The sequence below is a fragment of the Ovis aries genome, chromosome 2, assembly GCF_016772045.2.
Source record: "Ovis aries strain OAR_USU_Benz2616 breed Rambouillet chromosome 2, ARS-UI_Ramb_v3.0, whole genome shotgun sequence".
In the NCBI taxonomy this organism is placed as follows: domain Eukaryota; kingdom Metazoa; phylum Chordata; class Mammalia; order Artiodactyla; family Bovidae; genus Ovis; species Ovis aries.
In genome coordinates this window covers 118,415,610-118,438,848 of record NC_056055.1, presented here as the reverse complement: position 1 = coordinate 118,438,848, position 23,239 = coordinate 118,415,610, and the positions used below count along the sequence as shown (strand labels likewise).

Here is a 23,239-nt window from a genome sequence, read left to right as displayed (position 1 = left end):
TATAGCCTCATTCTTCTGGGCCCTGGGGACAGTCAGGCCCACCCACGGCACAGGGAAGGAGGAAGTTGCCAACATGAAGTTTTTACACCTCAGCTTTGCAGTTTAACTGCCATTTTCATCAAAATGAAAATACAACAACATAGGAATTTAAGCTAATCTGACCCCGTCTTACATCAGATTCCTGTAGGTAAGGCAAATCTGCTTTCATGTCTTAAGGAATATTTAAAATTTTTTTAATTGGAAAAGTTTTACTAATTTATTTATCTTCAGCCTACAAATTGGGAAACCACCACCGTTTTCTAACACTGAGCTCCTTGGGCCAAGGCTGCCTGAGAACATTTCTCCAGTGTGAGGGCCACTGGCCCTGCCCAAGCAATGAGAAGAGAACTGGGAACAGGGCAGGGGCTAGGGCTAGACCCGTGGGCTGGCTTGCAGCCTCCCAGTACACCCAGCAGCTCCTACTGGGCCCTGACCCTGTTCCTCAAGGGCAGGGGCTCAGAGAGGGGGCGCTGCGGTAGCCTGCGTCTCTAACCCCGGCAGGGAAGAGGGAGCCGGGCCACCCTGTGCCTCTGACCCTGACCCTCGGCAGGTGTAGCATGGCCCAGGGTGAGGGGGTGGGGTCTGCAGGGGAGGAAAGGGACCTACCTTACTCATTTCCTTGTGGAAGTTTTCCTCCAGGCCCGCAATGCTCTGAAATGTGTTGACATAGAAACCCACACGGCTGCAGGCCAGAGGGAAGAAGGGCCAGGTGGATTGCAGGTCAGGGTGGACAGCCCGGGAGAGCCACGCGGGCGGCCGCGCCTCCACCCTCACCAGCCCCAGCCCCGGGAGGGCGTGGAGCAGAGCAGCGCAGCCCCGCAGCCTCCGGAGGGTGGCCGAGGCTCTGCCCGCCCCCTCCAGCCCCTCACCTGTTCCACAGGGATGGCAGCTCCTCTTGAAGATCCACATTCATCTCCTCAAACACCTTCTGGGCTTTGATGAGCTCCTCCTCGGCCTGGGGGGTGGGATGGGTCACTCCCCTCTGCGGGGCCTGAGTCCCAGCCAGCCCAGGCTAGGCCAGGCCCCCACCAAGACCTACTCTCCCCAGCGCACTGGAACCAGGGCTCCAGGCAAGACAGGCTGAACCTGCCGTGGACGCCTGGGCAGACCTCCCCGAGCTCCTCCCCCGCACCCTGGGGGCGCGCTGGGCAGGGGCCGGTCAGCAGCCACGGCCAAGGAGAGAACCCCCATCTGGTCCAGGTGCCCCAGGGGGGACCCGAGGAAGGAATGGAGCACACGAGAAGGCGCCAGCCAAGGGGACAAGGGGGCTGAGGTCCAGGCCGGCCACGAGGCCAAGACCCAGCCAGCTGGGACCCTGTCCCCTCACACTGGAGCCCCTCTCAGGCTAAGGGTCTGCCTGCTACCCAGCTCTCTGGCCCTGGCCCATGCTGGCCCTCTGACTTCCCCTTCCCCTTTCTCAGGGCCAGCCTCCACCCCCAGGCTGACTTCACCTCCATGGGAGAAGCTTTCCGACCCTCTCCTCTGGCCCCTCTCTCCTCTGACCCCTCTCTCCTCTGACACTTCCCCAACAGAGGCAGGAGCTTGGGGACATGCGGAGAGCAGGGGAGAGGGCAGGCGAGGAGGGGGCTGGGCTGCTGGGCAGGGCGCCTGTGCCCCCTCCCGGGCCGGCCCGCGCCCTCCATGCCTGCACACACACCAGTTGGTGGCACTAAGGCCCCATGGCAGAATCCTAGAAAGGCAGGAGCCGGGCGGAGGGCGGAGGTGAGTCACAGACCCCGGCCCCAGAAAGGGCTCTGCTGGCTTATTCTGGAGAGCGCTGCAGGAAACGGTGACTCAGGGGGGTGACTTGGATTCGGGGTCTGAGTCACAGCCCAGGAACGTGGTGGCCTCGCCCAGGAGAAAACTTCCCTCCAGCAGCCTCGTGTTCTCAGGCCAGCTGGCCTGAACGCCAAACTGCTGCAGAGCACACCAGAGCTGCCCGTCCCACTTAAGCCCACCCAGCTGTCCACGCAGCTTCAGGCACCAGGATCAGCCCAAGTCACATCCTATTCTTTCTGTGTCTGGCCCAGCCAGGATGACTAGGGAACTGGAGGGGAGAGGGGCCACTAGGCTCCTGACTCCATCACCTTCAGGTTGTTGGAACTTGCTAGACGGAGCATGAGCATCTCATCTAACTTTTTTAAAATCTCATTTAAAAGTTAAAGGGAGTATAAGAAATCAAAGAAATGTCTCTAAATATGCATGCCTCCGGCCACACCTAGAATGGATCAGACCTGGGGTGCCCTTCAGGCCAGGAGCCAGATTATCCCTGCCTTAATTCTCTGAGAACCCCCGTGCCTGATGGAGGCTACCACCCTCAAAGCAGTGACTCCCACACTTCCAAACGCCAGAGCCTCACACGTCACGTGCACTTCCCATTCAAGTGCCTGCTGGCTGGTTCAAGTCCCACCTCCTCCAGGACACTGACCTCCCTGGCTTCCGTACCCACAGAGACCACCCCTCTGGTCCCCACGATGCTGGTCCCAACTCCCCGAGTGGACAAGCATGGCTAAGACGGTGCGGACGGCACAGCAGTTCATAGCTGGACACCAAGCCCTGTTCACAGAGCTCAGCAATGCTACAAAGGGTAGGGTGGCTTCGCTTGAGAGTTCCTAGAAGTCAGGGCCTGTCCTTTATTTCCTTTGAGTCACATGCTTCATATTCTGGCTCTTTCAGAAACACTAGGGGCGGCAAGAGGCGGGGGGAGAGCTGCCCCTTGCTGGGGAGACCTTGCAGCCTCCGTGGCTCCACCACACGCCTCCGCACACGGAGAGCAGCGAGACAGTGACGCCCTTGCCATGCAGCCTGTCACCAGAGTCCTGCAGGCAGCTTTGAGGAGAACATGACGTGTGGAGAGCAGCTTGGAACCAGACCAGGGAACACCCAGAGCTGGCCAGCTCAGGAGAACACAGGCTCCGGAGCTGGTGCTGTCCCTCCAAAGTCAAGTCAGCCAGCAAGGGCGGCACAGGGCCCCATGTACCCCAGCTCCCTGCCAGCCAGTGGCCTGAAGGCTCCCCAGCCCCCAGCCAGGGGTGAGGCAGGGTGAGGAAGAGAGAAGAGACGCTCAGATGAAAACTGGATCCAAATGGGAATGTCAATTTGGCCAAAAGGCAAAACATCTGCCGTCCAACATCCAGAGACGAGATCCCTTGGCCTCTCCTGCCAATCCCCCAGGGTGGGGGGTGAAGGGGGGGGATGGGACCCTCCCAGCTGGATCCCCAACCACACCCATCCCAGGAGCCCCAAATCAGCCACAGCCACCACCCCTGGCCCCACAGTCTCCCAGGAGCTTATCCCACTGGACTAAAATGGGCATCCTCCCAAACCCATTTCAGGGAACATTATGCAGAAATCCTGGCCCTGGGTCAGTGGCCCCATTATTCCCCCTCCAGCCCGAAGTCCTGAACTCTACAGGCGGGCCAGGCCAGTCTCCCGCAGGCTGACCTAATCCAAGCCATCTCCCCCAGAACCAAAAGAGGTGGAGCTGTCACTCAGAGCCTCTAAAGTCAGCCCACAGCTCTGGCCTAAGAGAAATCAGGCAGCAGGGTGAATAAGAAATTGGGCCACGAGCCCATGCTAAACCCAGCGCTCTCCACATCACAGGTATTCAATACGTGTGAGTTGAAGATGATGAAATCAGAAGTGGCCCAGAAAACATGGGGCAGCTACCCGGATAGAAACCCAACCTCCTGAGTGGGGCCTGTCTCCTGCCCCCTCCCAGGACCACAAAGTGTCGCTATAGTCAAGTCAGTGTCACTGACTGAGAACCATGAGGCTACCTCTCCCAGGACACTGCTTCATGGTGCTTACCAGGACCTAGCCCACTCCCAAGTATTGCCAGGATAGTAGCATCACTTTTGTGCAAAGGGCCTCCTCCAGGAAGCCCTCCGGGACCACTGTGATATAGACTGTTTGCCCTCCGTGGAATTCCTAAAGAGCAAGTCCTTTCGGCCCCAGGTCTCAGTATCCCAGCCAGACTGAAGAGCCCTCTCAGCATCCCCCCAGGGGCACCCTGGGGCCTATAGGTCCAAGGGTCACCATGACTCTGGCCAACTGTGGCAGGACCACCCACTGGGACCCCCAGTCCAGGGAGCTAGGAGAATGACCCAGGGCTTGAGGTGGGTGAGCCCCAACTCAGTCACTAAACGACTCTGGGAACTGGGCAGGGGATTCTGCCTCTCTGAACGGGTTTGTCTCCTCAGCAAACCCAGGTTAACCTCACAGTTCTTATGAGGTTTGAAGGACAACGCGTTAAAGACACCACACCTGTCCCTGCAAGAGCCCTCACAGAGGACAAACAGTCTGAGGCTTTCCTGGGCTCCTGGAGGCTAGGATTTCAGAGTTGGAGCCGGGATGACCAGAGGTCCAGGCGCTAGGACAGAGAGGGGCCATCCCTGGTTAACCAGAGCCCCTGCCCCCATCCGCATCCTCCTTTCGACCTCAGCTCGAAGCAGGAGGTCTCCCAGCACAGACATTTGAAAACAGCCCTGCCTCCCAACTGGGGAAAGAGTCGAGCCCTCCCCCACCCCACCGTGGGGCTGGGCAGACGGGCACCCAGCACCACCCAGCACCAAGGGCAGGACAACAGACCAGAAGGCGCCAGCACGTGCAAGGTTAGAAGCCAGTGTCACCTGATTTCGGAGCAGGTTAGTTTGAGCTACGAGATGAGCCTGCAGTTTGCCTTGGCACCACTGGGGGGCGGCTTTCTCAAGCAGCGAGACAGGCTAGGGGTGGGGAGGGGAGGTCAAGGCCAAGGAGAGTAGAGAGAGAGGAGGGAGACGGGGAGAGAGAAACGACACAGACATTAAACACCACATCCAAACGTCTCCAGGGCAGTGACAGAGCCCTGCCACCCTCCAGAGGGCCAGCCCCCCACAGCAGGTAAAGGCCCCTGAGGCTGAGAGAATTAAGGGGAGCCCGGAGGAAGTGGGTGAACTCCAGCTGCAAAGCAGAATATGAAAATCGTTAGCAAGGGCAGACGGACTCAGCAAGCAGGTCCTGCCCTGGGGGCGCTCACTGCGGTGGAAATGTGGGTGCACCCCCCCACCCCCACCCGACCCGGCTTGTTCCAGCTGAGACAGGTTCATGTTGGATCCGGTGATGGAATTCCACCCGGAGCACACCAGGCCAGGAGGGGCTGGGCCAGTGAAACCCAAGCCAGGCCTGCTCTCATCCTGGAAAGCGGCCTCAGGACAGGCGGAGGGGCCAGGGGACGGGCCAGGCGGGGGCCCCACCCATCAGGCCCAAGAGGGCTCCCACTCACTCGCCCTGTGACCTGTGACTCGGAACTAGTCACCGGCTGTGAATCCCGCTGCAAAGGGGGCCGAGGACCCCTGCCCGCCAGGGAGCAGTGACAAGCCTGCAGAGGGGGTGGTGGACCAGCACAGGAGGAAGGCCCCCTGCGGAGACTCCCAAAGATTCTCCCCCAGCAGCCACCACGGCCAGCCCTACCTTAGCAATTTTGGCTTCATCCTTCTTTTTGGCGGTTTGAAGGGACTCGTAATGGTGCCGGGCACTGTCGTAGTCCACCAGCTTCCGCCCGCGCTTGGCGATACGCGACTGAAGTATGGAAGGAGGAGGCGGCTGAACAGGGCCTGGAGCCCATGCTGAGATGCTGACCCAGGCAAGGGGGCCTGGATGAACCCGGAGGGCTCAGGGCCGCCGACCCCTGAGCTGACCCCTGAGCCGACCCCAGGCTCAGCAAGTCTGTCTCACAGATGCCCGAGACACTCATGCGAACATTTCTGGCAGCAAAGAGCTCACCCCTTCAAGGCTTCTCTCCTCCTGAGCCACCCCACCAGCCTCCCTTCTGCACTCCCTGTAAAACTCCTTCAGGAGCCTTTGCACTGTGTGGCCAGGGGCCAGCATGGAGAGTGGCCCCTCCAGAGGATGGGGCCCAGCACCACAGTCACTACCTGAGCTCTAGAGAGCTCTGCCTGTGTGTCGGGAGCACCTGGGGTCCCAGCTGCCTCCGTGGAGATCCTGACACACCGACCAGTCCTAACTCACCTGGGCCCGGCAAGGGCAGCTGGCGTTTTGAACACACGCAGTCACACAGATACATCCAGATAAGAGGCAACACACACAATGATACACACCTTCCCTTCCAAGCACACAGAGTCTCATACAGGGCATACAACGCCCAGGCCTTCCAGCCCCTTAATACACTTCATCAGCCCCAGAGTCACTCCACAGTTACACGGCCCCACACGCACATGCTCCACGAGGTCTCTTTCCATAGTCCAGAGACCCACAGGTACAGGATTTCCAGCTCAGAAAGGCCCAGGCCTGGGGACTGGAAGGCTAGCCTCAGAGGGAGCAGCTCCGGAGGATGAACGGGGAGGCGAAGGGGAGGCCTGCCTCTAGCCCTGGGCTGCCCACACACCCCTGCACCCCTCTCCCACTCCCGCCCCCCGACACAGGCTGCCAGGCCGCAGCAGGGCGGAGGGCCAGAGCACCGCTCACCTTGATGTCAGGGAACTGGCCCAGGTATGTGTCCATGGTCAGCAGCGCCTGGTCCACCAGCTTCTGGTGGTAATCCATCCAGAGCAGGTCATTGTTCTGCAGAAGGCAAGAGCACAGGCTGCAGAGCCAGCTCCCCCTCCTGGGGGCCCAGGGGCCGTCGCCCCACAGCTGGGTGGCGCCTCAGAACCTCAGACTGGTGGTAGCGGTGGTGGCTTAGTTGCTAAGTCATGTGAGACTCTTGCAACCCCATGGACTATAGCCTGCCAGGCTCCCCTGTCCATGGGATCCTCCAGGCAAAAATACTGGAGTGGGTAGCCATTCCCTTCCCTGGGGGGTCTTCCCGACCCAGGAATCGAACCCGGGTCTCCTGCATCGCAGGCAGATTCTTTACCAACTGAGTGATGAGGGAAGCCCAACCTCATCTATAAAACGGGGTCACAAGTCCTGCCTTTTCACAAGGTGACCTTGAGGATGAGATATGCCCAGGGCTGGTGGCGCCAGGGAGGGAGGCTTCCTGAGCCAGGCAGTACCACTCAGAGAGGAGAGATGCCTCCAGACACCACAGGAAACGCATCTCAGCCTGACGGTGTGTCAGAGGAGAAAATGACCCCCAGAGAGGGGAGGAGACTTGCCCAAGAGCACCCGGCACGTGGGAACCGGAAGGGCTGTTCCCAGAGGGTGCAGGGTGCGACGGGCTGCCAGTTGAGGCCAGAGGCCCCTCAGGGCAAGGACCAAGGCCGCTGGGCCCACACTCACCTCAGCGATTTTGCTTGCTTCATCCCTGCCAGGCCAGTCGGGCTCGTACACCTCCTGCAGACACTCGTTCAGCTTCTTGGAGGCCTCATGCATGGCTAGTGGGCAGACAGGCCACACTGCAGGCAGGGCTGGTGGCGGGGGGTGGGGGGGCGGGGGTACCCTTGCCCCCACCCCTGAAGGCCCGGGAGGTATGTGGACATACCTGGCAGCCCTGCTCCCCTTCCCAGCTCTGCACCCATCAGCTTCCTGTGTCCCAGGAAGCCCACCCGGCCAGGCCGGGTCTGCCCCTTACCTTTGACCGAGGCCAGGTAAGTCCGGAGGTCCTTCTGCAGGCGGGTGCCCTCGGTCTACAAAGAGAAAGAGGAGGAGAAGGGGAGGGCCTGGAGCACAGCCCACACCTGCCCTCTGCCTCCCACACCCTGGGGACACCTGCCACGGAGGGGCTGCCCACTGCAAAGCATCAGGGGCCTACAGGAGACCACATAGGAAAACACCGTGGGTTTGGGGTACAGCGGCTACTGCCTCTCTGGCCACAGACACACACTGAGCTCCCACCCGGGGAGCCCTGTGCCTGAAGGGACATTCACCTTCTCTCCCAGGCACTATTCTCAGCCCTGGAAGGAAGGCAGCAAGACAGGGACCCTCCACCCTGGATGAGACACTGGAGCACAGCCTGTGTGTATGATGGGACCGGCGGGTGGCAAGCCTGCCCTCGGGCAACCATGAGCACAGGAAGATGATGGGGGTACAGGGACCACCCAAGCTTGGGTTCTGCCTGAGGCCAGTTGGCTTCCAGCGCATCCCACCAGAGACGGGGGGCCGGGGGGCAGGCCTTTACAGGGTCAGGAGGGTTCTGATGGACAGAGGACGACCCAGTGGGGAGAGGAGAGATCCAGAAGGGGAGGCCTTTGAAAGGAGTGCAGAGAAGGGTGGGGTCGTGTCCAGGCCTCGCAGGACACCAGCCCTGTTGAGAGGGAAGATGCAGGGGAAAGGGGAGAGGGGGGAGTGGCCCAGGGAGTGAAGCCCTCGGAGCTGGGAGGGCAGCCCCAGGGGCTTCCTGGAGCAGTGGGGCCAGCAGAGTGGAGAAACCACAGGCGCAGCCCCGACTCCCTCTGGCATCAGCGCGAGGCCGGAGCAGGAAAGCTGAGCTCCAGGTGTGAGGACAGCTGAGCTGGTCGAGGCCAGCAAGGAAAGTCTGAGACTCCCGCCAGGGAGATGCTGAAGTTTCCAGAAGCCGTGTGGAATGCAGGAGAAAGCACACACAGGCTGCGGGGCCGTGGAGACCCAGCTCTGTCCCTTACTAGCCACATGTGTGTTCAGGCACTTCAGTCGCGTCCAACTCTGTGCGACTCCATGGACTGTAGCCCGCCAGGCTCCTCTGCCAATGGAATTCTCCAGGCAAGAATACTGGAGTGGGTTGCCATTTCCTTCTACATACTAGACATGTAACCCTAAGAAAGTTCCTGAACCCCTCAGAGCCTCAGTCTCCTCATCTGTCAACCAGGTCAAATGACCCTGGCCTGGGAGACCGCAGGCACGTGTGCACGGAGCAGCTGCAGGGCGCCCGGCACATCGCAGGCGCCGGAAGTGGCTTCACTGTGGCCATGAAGAGCAGCCTTGGGGGGTGGGCTCTACACTGGGCACCATGATGGGTGCAGAGGGGCACACAAGGGAGCCAGCCCTCTGGAGGGCTGTGAATGGCTGAGCCTGGGGCTGACCTCCCGGGCCCCCGCCAGCCCATGCCTCAGGGACACCTTGTTTGGAAGTCCCGCTCTCTGAGGGAGGCCTAAACAGACCACGGCAGCAAGCCGTAGTCCCAGGAGACCTGCGCCCCTACAGAGCTCCACCTGCCAGCCTAGAGCTCCTGCCTGAGACAAAAGTGGTCTCCAGCCCGGTCAGTGAAACAATGCCCCTGCCGAGAGCAGGCCAGGATGCGGGCCCCAGGCATGGGCCCACCGCAGTACCCTCAAATCTCTCCTGTCCCCCTGCAAACAGGGTCCCTCCTCCTGGCCAGAGCCCTCTCCTGCCCTGAAGTCCTCAGAATTGGGGCAACAGTTCCTCACTGGGGCCAGAACATCCCACACATAGCCTCTCGATACCAGGCGCCACCTGAAGAAAAGGAAGCTGAGAGGCTCCGAGACTTGCCCAGGGGCACACTGGCGCAGGCAGAGCTGGTGAGGACCTCCAAGGCCCGGGCACGTGGGCCGCAGTTTGCTGAATCGGTCTTGACAGGGCCAGGAACACAGGCAGCTGCCTATTCGTTACAACGAATGCAGCCATGGGACACCACACAGAGAGGGTTGCAGGGCATCACACGAAAAACGGAGACCCTCTCCCAAACTCCTTCAGTCCCCATGGAGTATACAACGCTGGCCACGTAGAATCTCCCGAACGTCCTTGTTCAATGCTGATTAGAGTAGGAAATCAAGGCCAGCCTCCCTGGAAGCACTCACACCTCCCTGGAAGCCCATCGGGGTCACGCGTGGGCCCGAGACGGGGGCAAGAGGAAGGGTCTACCCCACTCCCTAGGTAGCCTCCCCAGTCTTAGCAATTAAGTGCTGTGGTGGTAGAGACGAGGATTTAAGTGTACCTATGATGCGATGCTCTTGTATTCATCCGATGTCAGAATCTTCCAGACCCAGCTTCTCTTCCCACCAAGCCTCATCAGCTTGCTCCCCTCCCCACTGTCCCCCAACATCTGTCTACAAGGCACCCAGAGAAAGGGGTCACCCACAGGGCGGGTTGCTGTGCTTGCCCAGGCTTCAGGCTGTACCAGGGCCCCTTGTGCTTCCCAAACAAGGCCACGCTGTGAGCAGGCACACTGGGCACAGATGTGCAAGGGACGCCCGCAGCCCTGCCTCCCCTGTGCCAACTGCAGCTGGTCCCTAATGTCGACGTCCCCCCCGCCGGGGCCCCCAGCCAGCTGCTCCCTCAGGCGGCCCTGCCGGCAGGCTGCCCTCCACCCTGGCTCTGAGAAACATCTCTCCGGAGATCCCTGAGCTCTAACCATATGCCTTGCAGAGCAGCTGGGGGAAGGAGAAAGTTCTGGAGCCACTGCCCTCAGCCTGCTCTCCTGGCAGCCCAGGACTAACACCAGGTGTGGCCTCACAAGCCGGCCAGCAGGCACTCCACACCCCCCACACCTCCCTCCAAAGGCTGTCCCCCAACTCCCTGACATCAGCTCCCATCTTCCAGGGAAGCGCTCCCTGCATGGACCCCTCTGGCTCCAGCTGGACTCCGGCACCTCCGTAGTCAGTGCCGGAGGATCTCCACGTGAGAGCCGGGGATGCCTACTTGGAGGAGAGCCCTGGGTGGGCCCTGAAGAATGAGAAGGAACCAGACCTGCCCTATCTCATTGACAAATAGCAACTCTGAGCCCTGGGGAGCCAGGTCCAGGCGGTCCCCTAGGAGGATGAGGCTGGGCCATCTGGAGGACCCAGAATGGCTCCCAAGAATCTGAGCTGGATTTAAAGCACTTGAGTAGGTGAGAGTGTGAGTGAGCCCTCCAGGGCTTCACAGAGAGGACAGGGCCAGGGATGCTAGACCTGAAGTTGAGTGGGCTCAGAGGGGCCATGTAAACTGGGTCCCTGTGAAAGCAGGCAACAGCAAGGCGACCCACCTCCTCTCCTAGGGCCCACCCCCAGAAGAAGGGCTGGGGGACGCATGTCCTTGAAGCCCAAACTCCCGCCATCCCTGGCCCCGACTCGCACTGGCCCACTAGGCTTGGGGTTTCCAGATGAAGAGCAGGGCTCCTCATGCCCAAGCTCACCTCGCCTCTCCCAGGGCTCCCCATGCCCCGCAGCTTTCTGAAATTCACTTCCCTGAGAAGAGTGATCCTCACTTAGCAATCCTTTCTAAATCCTGAACCTCACCCCAGGTCCTAGACACCCCCACACACCAACCAAATCCAGAACTGTCCAGTTGCCCTAACTCCTAAGGGAGGGTTACCCTGAACCTCAAACGAGACCTCATATTTGCCCACTCCTGCTTCTGCCCTCGGCCCCTGAGAAGCTGACCACACCACCCAGAGCACCAGCTCAAATGACCACCGTATCCACAGCCAGCGAGCCCAAAGCACTGGCTATCTTTAGCCCTAGCTTCACTCCCCAGCTGCTCTGGGCAAGGATCAGTGACTGCCTGCCAAAAGCCAGGGAGCCGGAGGGGACTTCAGTGTTCTTCTTCAAGCCTCCACTTTGAAGGTGAGAAAACTGAGGCCCAAGGGGCGAGCGGTCACCCAGAGCCAAACAAGCAGTCTCTGCTACGGGCTTTGAAACACCTCCCATTACTGGCCTCGGGGGACAAGTAGCCATAGGGGCTTCCAACCCTGCTCTGAGGAACCCCTCAGTTGAGCTTCTCTGGCAGGTGAGGGCAACTTGGCCCTGGGCCCTCTCCCAGCATGTTCCCCTACCCTCTCCCAGCACGCACACTTGCCCTATCCCAGCATGCCCTCTGATCCTCTCCCAGTAGGCTCCCCGGCCCTCTCCCAGCATGCTCCCCGGCCCTCTCCCAGCATGCTCCCCAGCCCTCTCCTAGCATGCTCCCCGGCCTTCTCCTAGCATGCTCCCCAGCCTTCCTACCATCATGCTCTCCGGCCCTCTCCCAGCTGCCCCCAGCCACGGGCCAGTGGGCTGTCAGAGTTTTCCAAAGGAGGCCCTTTCTCCCAGGGGTTCCCTTCCAGCCACAGAAGCATTGGTGGGTATCTTCTGTGCTTTCTGAGGCCTCAGATGTGGACCAGGAGTAGGAAGAGGTCTGGTCCCTCCCAGCACCCAGTGTAGGCCCACCAGCCCCTTTCCTAGCAAAGCTTAGATCTTGACCTCACTGCCAACACCCATGCCCATTCCTGTGGCCTCTTCTGACCTCCATTCCTGTCTTTCACTCACTGGGACTGGTCTTCAGAAGCCACAGAGCCGTGGCCCAGCTCTCTGTCCCTGCTGCCTTGGCCTTTCCCCGGGAGGAGAGAATCACCAGAGTCATTTCACTCCCAATTTCTACTGTCTTCAGATACAGTCAGCAAAATGGCTTACTCTAGACTTAGCACATCTGAGGGGGGAATGTCTCAGGTACAACCAGTCAAGGTATTTAGGGCCCTCCGGGGTCAGGATGTCCTCCCTTGGATATAACCACTGCCCCCAGGCTATCCACATAATTAAGGCCCTTCTGTCACCAGCCCTTCGTCTATAAAAGGAAATGCTAAGGATGCTGCTTAACTCACTTGCAGTTTTTAGAACCAGAGAAGTATGAGTCTGAATCCACTCCCAAAGCTGCAAGGCCTTGGGCAGATTAACCAACTTCTCTAAGCCTCAACTGCTTCATCTACGAAAGGGAAACAGTGGTGCCAGTTGCCTTACAGGGGTGTCAGAGGGATCCGCAAGCCATCTACAAATGGCCCGGCCTGGAGCCTGCCACTCGGCCAAGCACAGTCGACACTCAGCGGGTGCCCAATGAAACCCAGTCTGCTCCGCTCCCGTGTTAAACCTTGCAGATGCCACTCTCCTCACAGGACACTTCGAGAGAGCCCACCTGCCTGGACATTCAAGGTTGTCCAGAATCTGGCCATGATCTGACGCTCGCTCCCACTCCCACCCCGTCCCAACCTTACATCTTACCTAAAGTAAACCCCCACACTCCCCCCCTTCCCCTAGTCCATAGCCAGCGCCAGTGCCCCCTCCTCCAAGAAGTCTTCCATGACTCACCAGCCCGCACTGATCCCCTCTCAAGCTCCTCTACTCCACAAATTCATCTCTTGACATGTCCCACCTGGCAGCCACAGTTCCATCTTCACAAGCTCCCGAAGGCCAAGGGCCACCCATACTCACCAGCTGCTTGTTGAAATTCTGGACACACTGCTCAAACTGCTCATCCTTCGTCTCATCCGCCTTCCCCAGTTTCTGGAGGACCTTCCAAGGCAGAGGGAGAAGGGAAGAATGTTACACTGAGAAGGAAAGTGGCCAAACCAAGAGCACCAGGTCACCAACACCACCGACTCCTCTCCACCCCAGCGGGGTTCTGGGGGGCCCACCGCAGGATCGCCCAGCCCAGGCCACTGGGACTACCAGAGGGCTTGTGGTTGCTGTGACCCCCAAGGGCAGCACTGAGATCTCTCCCTCCTCTCCTCAGGGCTCACCCATCTGTTAAGAGGGGGCGCGCAGGACAGGCTTGCTGTAGTGACGGAAACCAGGAGTACGAGGGGTTGGGTGCCCCTCCCAGCTGGTAACACACCACAGCCCTGGCTGCTACACTCCAACCTGGCAACTGAAAAGTGAGCCAAACACCAGGGGGCCGGCAGGGGTGGCCCCACCTCCCCACACGACTCCATTTCTTGGGCCCACTGCTAGCGAATCCCAGAGGGAGGTCATCACTCCAGGACCAGGAGGGGCGGGAGGGCTGGCGGAGGGTCACTAGCAGTCAGCTTCCAATCCGCCTAGATTTCCAGTTGAGACCCATTCTAGCCCGTATCTAGACGCCCTCCCACCCCCCGGCACTCACACCAGCACACACACATTCACGCACACAGAGGCACCCAAGAGCACGTACACACGGGCTCACAGACACACACCCTATTCCCGACATCTCAGAGGCTGACTCTCCCCTCGGTGAGTCACGGCTGTCCCTTCTTGGCGGGGTCAAAGAGAGGACGTGGCAGGCACAGGTGGGAGATGAGTGGGTGAAGGCAGAGAGAGACCCAGAGTCTGGAGAGGGAGAAAGCTCTAGAAAAAGAAGAAGGTGGACCAGGAGCCTGAAAGCCCCGAGCAAAAGGGCTGGCCCACCAGGTTCTCCCAGACTCCCAGCTCCCAGCTCCGCTGCCTCCAACTCCAGAGTTCTCTATGGTCAGAGAGAGAGGGAATGCAAGAGGCAAGGATGGGTGAGGGCAACAGGGGGAGAGCAGAGAAAAATAAGAGGTGGGGCACAGATTAGGCAGGGAGAGGGTGAAGCGTGCAGGGAGAGAGGGGGGCAGAGGCTCCCCTCCGCAGGCCTGGGCAGGCACGTCCGCAGGAAGCAAAAGGGACAACATGGAGATGAAGGTCGGCACAGAGTGACCCAACCAGCAAGAGCAGGAAGGAAGCAGGTGGCTCTGGTCAGGGGCGGCAGGGGGAGGAGAGAAACAGGTGAGCCCCCAGCAGGGGTGAGCTCAGACGGGGTGGGAACGCCAGGTCAGGATCCTGGACCGAGGAATGCCCAGTCTCAGAACAGAGCCGGGACCCTCCCGAACCCCGACTGACCCTAGGATGGCCTGCGCTGCTCTGCTCCCCTTCCCGCACCCGCCCAGGAGCCACAGTGGGCCAGTCAGCTCTCTGACCCTCTCTCTCATCATGTAATGAATTCGGCCATCTCTCGCCAGGCACTTGCTCTGTGCCCTGGGCATCTCTGCTGGGGAAGCAGATCAATCAGACAAGGGTCCATTCCCAAGACAGAGGGAAGTACATGAGATCGTATCCAGCCTGGGTAATCAAGGAAAACTTCCTGGGAGAAGTGGCAGCTCAGACTGAGAGGAGCGCGGGCCGCAGGAGGACCAGAAGGATGAGGTCCATCGTCAGGGAATTTCAAGATGCTCAGGGTGGCCAGAGGTCGCAAAGGATGGAGAGGAAAGGCGGTGGAGCGGCGCACACTGGGGAGCGGCCCCCAGTAACTCTGCCAGGACACTGTCCATCAGGCAAGGGCAACCGGATGCCAAGTGCGACAGTGAGCTGAGGGGAAAAGCAAAACCAAACCACGAGCAAGAAGACGGGCCCTTCCCTCAATCCAGGCTCCCCCTTCCCTTGGCAGCCCCATGGGAACAGGGTGGAGCTTCGGGGGTGCCTGGCCCACTTGACCCTGAGCACGGGCAGGTGGCTCACCCCCATCCACGCCAAGGAGAGAAATGGACCGCCAGGTGGGAAAGAAAGAACTTCCAAAAGCCAGCACGGCCCACCGGAGCAAACCAGAAGCTCCTAGGGAGCAGGACCAGAGCCTGGCCGGCCCTCAGGCAGGAGGACTGGGGGGTGACGCTATCTACCCACTGCCCCTCCTCCCTGCAGAGATGCTCGTGATCAGAGGAACTGCCAGTCCCCTCCCCGCCGTCGGGGTCCCGAGGAGGCCAAGGCCCCAGGTGTCCACACCCGGCTCCAGGCATCAGACACAGCCGCGTGGTTCACCAGCCAGCTGTAGCCACCAGTGAGACCTTCAGGCCTCGAGAAAGAGGCCAGCCACGGTGACAGGCAGTTAGAAGAACCCTGAGAAAAGGGACTCTTACCGTCTCTCTGAATCTCAAGCATCTTGTCAAGAAACAGAACATTAGCACCCACCTTAAAGCTCACGTGAAACACGTCTCCATATCTAGCCTATAACAGGTACTCAAGTACAGGGCTTTCAGAGCTGTCTCTACACAGCTGAGTGCTGGGCCTGACATGAACCCACCCTCCTAGTCCAGACGGATGGCACCCCAAGATGCCAGACAGAAGGCAAGTACGCACACTCTGTACTCAAATACTCAGGCAGGCAGGTGCACAGAGCCGACTCCTGCTCATCCTTCAACACCTCGCTCAGGCGACACGTCCTCTGCGAAGCTGCCCTCCCCCTCCTCCCCCCACTCTACCACTTAGGGCCTGGGTCCAGCTCTCCTCATTGCCTGGGGGTCTGCCTCTGGCCCCACCCAAGCCTGCACAGCCTGAGGTCGAGGCCAGTGTCCAGCCTTCCTGCGTCCCCAGCTCACCAACAGGGCTGACCCCGGGGCCGACACACAACACGTCCTCATCTGAGCTGTGAACTTTGAGGTCAGAGTCACAACCTAGAACAAAAGAGCCCGTCTCTCAGTTTCCTGTTACGTAAAATGAGAGGGTCTATATGGAGAACACTCGACCTGACACGCAGAGAGCTCACCACGAAGGTAGCCATTAGGATTAGGGGCTAGACCTGGCATTCACAGGAATCTGAGGCCTGGTCTCGAGGAATCAGTTGGCTCCAGCGGGTCCCACTGGGCCTGCAGGACGCTGCAGATGGGGGTGACCAGCACAGCTCTGCGTGAGCTCCAGCCAGCTGCTCCCCTCGCCTCTGATAGCTCAGTGCCCGCCTGTGACACGGGGGTGACAACTGCGCCCACGGCACGGGGAGGCTCAGCGCGTGTGTCTTGTTTTCTCCTCACTGTACCTGCCTCGCGCCACAGAAAGGAGGAGGAGGGCACACACCCTGCGGCCCTGTCCTCGGGGAAGCTCCCAGTGCGGCTGCGGGGAGAAACAAGCTGGGCACCACCCACCCCAGGACAGAGGCTGGGACTAACCTTGGTGCAGTGAAGCCCCACAGCCCCGACGGCTGCGTGCTTCCCACCCTCAGAGCGCGGCTCCTGCTGCACCTCAGACGCTGGGAAAGAGGCCTTTCCCACTGGCCCCGGGGGCACCCAGACCACACCCTATCCTGCCCTGCCACCTAACAGCTGCTGGGCCCTGCGCGATCTGTCCCCACACTCACAGACCCTAGGGCAGCTCTGACCAGCCGCCACCGGGGCCCTCACCTGGGACACACACACACGCTCAGAGCCCTCGCCACGCCAAGAGGGGAGCCCTGGCCATAGGCCTGGGGGACACAGAGGCCATGCTCTGTGCATGCGGCCACCCTGTGTGGGGCTCGGCCAGCCACTGCAGGCAGCGGGCGGGCCGCCGGGGCTCAGGGGATGCCTGGCGGCTGAGCCAGGTATCGGAGGCCGGGCAGGAGTCAGGTGAGGAGGGGCCTGGAGGCAGTAGGCTTCCTGATCCCTGCCTGAGGCTACAGAGATCCGTGGGGGCGAGGCAAACACCCCTAAGTCACACTAGTCTCGCTTGTCTCCCTCGTAATAAACAAAGGGACAGTGTGACAGGGGACGGGTCACAGCCCCACCACACCGAGGTGGGAGCTGCTCAGCCCCAGCCCAGTGCAGTCCAGGAAGCCTTATTGGTGGCCCTGTTCCTCTCAACACATCTTCAGTGCAACCACGGCCGAGAGGGCCTGAAAACCTCGGTATGACCAATCCCCAGCGGCGCCGAGTGAGGGGAGCTGGTGGCAGAATGAGCCTCCTCCTGACAACATCTGCGGGCCGGCCTGTCAGAGGCTGGGCTGTGACTCAGGGCCGGGGGGCCTTCCCGGGGCAGGGCAGGAGGCCCACAGGACACGGCTGAGCACCTCTGAGTACCAGGGCTCAGGGACAGCTTCCTGCGTGCCCCTCCCCAGCCTCTCCCACAGCCCACAGGCCTCGGCTGCGGGGTCTTTCCAGGCCTGCTCCTCTGCTCCTGGCCAGCCAGTGAGCCAGAGGAAGGCCACCCATGGGAACAGCTTCCACACAGCTGTGCTGCGCATCCGGCCACCAAACCCAGAAAGGGCGCCCAGGGCTAGTGTCCTTCGAAACAGGGGCAAGTTATCACTCACTGCTCACCCAGCCAGCACTTTACAGACCACACACACCCCTCCTCCCAGCTACGGTCTCTACCTTCGTGGGACAGGCAACAGGCAAATCAGGACACCTAGGGCCTCTCACTCAGGAGCAGGCAAAGGGCTTCTCCCAAGCTCCAGACTGGAAGAAGGGCACCCAAACTGGAGGTGGGGGGGGCACCCAGCAGACCTGGCCCTCTCCACGCCACCCCAGCTGGGCCAGCAAGGGCAGGGGAGTACGCCCACAGGCCCTCAACCCTAGGCTGACCCCAGGAGCCCTCTGGGACCCCTCTTTGCCCCCAGAGCATGGCCAGCCCCCTACCTGTGTGGGAACACATGCCCACATTTGGGCATGCGGCACAAGGTAAGAATAAGCACTTTCTAGAAGCCAAGGTGGGGGAAAAGAGCTGAGCCTGGAGGCCCAAGAGGGGAGCCCCGGTCCCCAGGCTCTGGGCCAGACAGGAAAAGCTCTTCTAGCGACCAGCAGAGATGAAGGACCACCCCCCATCCAGAGCATCCCCAGCACCCCCGTTCACACTCTATCTCACACACACACAGACAGCTCCCCCGGCACCCACCACCCAGCGGCTGAGACCCCAGGGGGCCTTCACCTTCCTCATCATCTCCAGGCACTCCAAGGCCAAGGCCTCAGTCGAGGTTGATCGCAGAATGAGCTGTGCCGGGCGGCTGGGCGTCTCTATTGTACTTCCTCCTCCCCCGCCGACAGAGCCTGCGGTCGGGACCACAGCAACAGGATGCACGCCCTCACAGGCTCACAGAGGCTCCCAGGTGGGCAGGGGCGCATGGACAGACACACAGCCTGTCTGGGTGATGGGTGGGCAGGTGGAAGGCTAGCCTTTCCCATGGGTCACACAGCTGGGATCCATTTGGAGGGAGACACCTCAAGAGGCAAGAGGGGGCCATGAGAATCGGACCAAAGGCCACCTGGTGACTGGAGCTGTCCCCCCCCCCCGGTAGACATGCCAGGGTAAGACACTCCGCCCCAAGTGCCCACGGCCTCAGGGTCTCTGGCTCACTCCCTGACATCTGAGGGGTCCCCGTCTCCTGCCCACCTGCTCGACCCTCCCGCCCACACACAGAGTATCAGCCTTGCCCAAGAGCTATGCTCACAACTGGCCTCACGGTCCTCCTGCCCAGATGGTGCCCAGGCACCTGGCCCCCGTGACGGACACTCAGTCCCACACTCCTCCCAGCTTCCCAACAACCCAGGAGCCAATCGGGCAGGGCCTCAGCAGGGCCAGGAGAGAGTAGGGAGCGGTAAGCCCCAGCCCACCAGGTACTGCCACATTGCATAGGCCCCCTCCCCAACTTCTAGTCTCAAATTTAAACCCTATAAACCGCAAAAGAAGTTGGAAGAACAGTACGATAGACTGCCATCTGTCCTGCCCTCAACTCACCAACTGTCACCAGGAGGCCACCTTTACTTTCTCTCTATTTAAATAGTCTGGTTCGTTTGTTTATATGTGAGCCCAACCCCTGGAAAGGAGCTGCAGACATCATGACCTTTAACCCAGTCCTTCACGCCTAACTACTCTGGCACATTTCCAAAGAATAAGAATATTCTCCTAAACCCCCGTAATACCAGAGAACACCCAGTATTTACTCTTGTTACTATTATCCAGCACACGTCCACGTGCAAACACGCCTGCTTGTCCCCTACATCTCCCTTATGTTTGCGTTATTTGTTTTTTCATCTGGGATCCAAATGTGGTTCACACACTGCTTTTTGAATTGAAATATAGTTGATTCAATCCTAAAGGAAATCAATCCTGGATTTTCATTTGAAAGACTGATGCTGAAGCTGTAGCTCCAATACTTTGGCCACCTGATGCAAAGAGCCGACTCATTAGAAAAGACTCTGATGCTGGGAGAGATTGAAGGGAGAAGGAGGAGGAGACGACAGAGGACGAGATGGTTGGATGGCGTCACTGATTCAACGCACATGAGTTTGAACAAGCTCCGGGAGATGGTGAAGGCCAGGAGCCTGGCGTGCTGCAGTCCATAGGGTTGCAAAGAGTTGGACAGGACTGAGCTACTGAACAAGAATGGTTGATTTACAATGCTGAGTTAGTTTCTGCTGTAAAGTGATTCAGTTACACATATATATATGATTCAGTGTATATATATATATATATATGATTCGGAACCCACCCACGCATTCCTTTTCATCCTCTTTTCCATCACGGTCTATCACGACATATTGTGTAGAGCTCCTTGTGCTATACGTGCACGGATGCATGACCAGTCTCTTCAGTCGTGTCTGCCTCTGTGCGACCCCGTGGACTGTAGCCCACCAGGCTCCTCCATCCATGGGATTCTCCAGGCAAGAATACTGGAGTAGGTTGCCATGTCCTTCTCCAGGCAATCGTCCCAACCCAGGGATACACCTGCGTCTTTCGTGGCTCCTCCGTGACAGGCAGATTCTCCACCCACTGAGGGATGGCCCTCCGCTATACAGTAGGACCTTATTGTTTACTTAGAGTTGGTCTGCTAACCCGGAACTCCCGATGGCCCGCCGCCTCGTGCCCTCGCCCTCGGCAGCCTCGAGTTTGTTCTCTGAGCCTGCTTCTGTTTCACAGGTGGGCTCGTTTGTGCCGTACTTCAAATCCCATGTGGGTGATGTCACACGGCATTCACCTTTCTCTTTCTGACTTCCTTCACTCAGCATACACACTGCACTGGGTTGTCGTCGTGTCTCCTGTCTCCTTCAATCCAGAATACTTCCCCACACCTATTCACTGTGCATTTTGGTTCTCTTTCGTTGTGTCGACAGTGTTTTACTGGAGCAAAGTTGACTTACAATGTTGCGTTAGTTTCAGCTGTACAGCAAAGTGATTCAGTTGTAAGATATACATATATACTCTTTCTCAGATTCTTTTCCTTGTAGGTTATTACAAAATACTGAGCATCGGACCCTGTGCCAAACAGACATTTTTTTAAGCATGCAAACCAGTCCCGTGGAGCATGACCTACACTCTAGGTTCATCTGCTCACTTCCTCGTGATTGAGTCCAGATTAAACATTGTTTTGGCAAGCATACTACAGAGGCAACGTGTCCTTCAACAGCATCACCTCGGGGCGTCTCCGGCTTCCGGCGCTGATCTTGACCACATGCACAGGTTGGGCAGCGTTTGCCAGACCTCTGGTGTGACTAAGGTGACTTTCCTCTAGGTAATTAACTAGTCATCTGAGGGTCAATACATCATCCCTGCATGAATGTTTACAGCCAGTAACTTTTTACCTGATGCCTTTATGTCCATTTAATACTCTACTACTCAAAGTGGGGTCCATGAACCAACAGCATCACAGCCCTTTGGTCATCTGGCAGAAATGCAGAATTTCAGGCTCTGTTCTGGAACTGTTGGATTTGACAATGCGTTTTGACAAGACCCCTTATGCCCTGTGTGCAAATGAAAGTCTGAGAGGCTCCGCATCTCTCATCTCTGCCGGGACTAACTGTTATCGAGGGCCTCTACCCTCCTCTGTATTACCTGGTGTTTATACAGGTCATGTCTTTATAGGGACATCATTACGGACTCTTGCCTCCATTTTGCATTCAATGTTTTATAGCCTATTACTATCATTATTCATTTTGATGTTCAAACTGTCCTAAATTTGGCCAGTGGGAGCCTGAGGACGTGCCTCCACTAGTCTTTGGGCATGCCCTTGTTTCCTGACACTGCGAGATGTTCCAGGCTCAGGGGGGTATGTCCCTGCCCTGGGCCTACAATCAGCCCTTTCCCAAAGAAGCTCAGGTTCCCTTCAAGGAGAGGTGTGCTCACTGCTTCTGGGCATCCCAGTCCTAGTCCTTTCTTGCCATTTTTATGCCCGGCCTCCTCTAAGTATTCTCACCCCTACTTTAGAGATGAGAAAAGGAAGGAATTTGGCCACCGCTCGACCCCAGGAGAGTCTGGTAGCTTTGTGGTCGCCGACCAAGTGTGGCTCAGATCTCGTCTGCTGTGGCAAGTGGGCTGGACTCAGGGCCCTAGCAGCTGCCCGCTGGGTCCGTCGCTGGGTCCGTCACTGGGTCACGGTTGAGGCCACACCGCCCGCTGACTGATCCCTGGGGATGCAGAGGCGCCTCTGGCCCAGGCAGCTGGCCTGGCTGACCCCATCTGGGCACTAAGCTGCAGTCTGGGTCCCTGGGCCTCTTCCTCCAGCAGGCCTTGGCACCCCCATTTCGAGTGAAGAGGCTGTGGACAGGCCAGGACTGGGCCCAGGGCTCCTGGCTCCGAGGCCCTTTTCACTGAATGCCACTCTTGGGGTACAGCTGTTGCCCGCAGCCTGGCTAGTCACTGCACCGGGGGCCAGCTTCACCTTGTCATCCAGCAAGGAAAACTCTGCCTCTCCCTCTGAGGGCCCATGAGCTCACGCACACGGACATGCTGGACGTCTCTGCCACCAGAGACACAGTACTTACGCCTGAGACTGGCGATCTGCTGGCCAGGGGGACACAGTTTGCAGCCTGGGAGCTGTCGCTGTGCCCTGGCGTTGAGAGGGGACGGGGCAGAGAGGGGCTAGATTGAGGGGCCTGGCCTCCCTGGCCCAGTTGTGAACAACAGTGGGGAGAAGCAGCTCAGGCTTCTTCTGCCCGGGAGCAGAGCCCAGAACACAGGGCTTCCAGAAGGCACAGCAAGAGGCCTGGCCGATAAGACTCCTCAGCCCTCCTGCGGTGCCAGACTCAGCCTGTCGACTTCCCAAAAGGGCAGTGACTTTTTAAGAAAGATAAATGTTAAAATGCTGGCCTTGGGCAAAAGCCAGGAACAGCATTCCACCCCCAGGAGGCAAGAATGTCCCCCAAACTAGGCCCCCCAAGTGGGCCTGTCTGCACCCTCACGTGTCCACACGCTGGTGCTCACCAACTTGTCTGCACAGACACACACACGCTCCCTGACACGGCTCCTGCCCATGACCCTTCGGTCGACTCCAGGCACAGTGGGAAGGTGGCAGGAACCATCCAGAAGCCACAGAGCCAGGCAAGAAGCTGAGTAGGGGCCAGGAGACATTGTGGAAGAAGAATCCAGAATGCAGAAGGGAGCTGGAGAGAAAACCAGAGAAAGAGAAAGCAACAGGCTCCCAGGGGAACCAGCCGGGCTCAAGGCCCGGGAAGGGCCGGCTCTGGGCAAGAGCATCTCAGAGGAGACGGGAACCTTCTGACTCAGATCCTTCTCCCTAATCCAGTACACACACAAGGCTGTCCCCAAGAGAGAGACCCCTCCCCTGATTCCTCTGCACCCCCATCCTTGGACCTCCATCTTCCCAGGCTGGTGATGTCATCCCACCTTCCTCTTGGGGAAGTGCTCTGAGCTCCGCTCACACTCTTGAGGGGACCTCTCATCATGAGATGTCACCTCTCAGCCACCCACCTGCCAGGGAAATCTCCCCTTGAATTGCAGCTGCTCCTCCTTCAAAGCTCCACAAAAAACCACACCTCAAGGATTCACCTTGAGGGGGCTCAGCACCCTTGACACTCCCTTACAGGCGGGCTCATATCACCAGGACATCCAAAGGTGTGACTTTGGGTCTTATTTTACAGATGAAAAAACAGGTTCAGAGAGATCGCTCAGCTAAAGAGCGGCCGAAC

The 23,239-nt window shown here is 59.1% G+C and overlaps 1 protein-coding gene across 26 annotated transcripts in view; it reads right to left on the bottom strand.

The window, feature by feature from the left end:
• Window positions 1-23,239, bottom strand: part of BIN1 (bridging integrator 1) — a 54,783-nt gene that overhangs the window by 13,577 nt on the left and 17,967 nt on the right. For 12 of the 26 annotated variants that reach the window (XM_042243608.2, XM_027964686.3, XM_027964692.3 and 9 more), the window contains exons 2-8: window positions 13,077-13,157; window positions 7,553-7,607; window positions 7,261-7,355; window positions 6,505-6,600; window positions 5,491-5,598; window positions 909-994; window positions 646-721 (exon numbers count right to left, since the gene is read on the bottom strand). In XM_042243608.2, the coding sequence (XP_042099542.1) occupies window positions 646-721; window positions 909-994; window positions 5,491-5,598; window positions 6,505-6,600; window positions 7,261-7,355; window positions 7,553-7,607; window positions 13,077-13,157 (597 nt within the window). Of the gene's footprint in view, window positions 1-645; window positions 722-908; window positions 995-4,670; window positions 4,764-5,490; window positions 5,599-6,504; window positions 6,601-7,260; window positions 7,356-7,552; window positions 7,608-13,076; window positions 13,158-18,245; window positions 22,760-23,239 lie in introns of those variants that run through there. The other 14 variants (XM_027964681.3, XM_027964683.3, XM_027964687.3 and 11 more) reach the window with 3 other exon arrangements.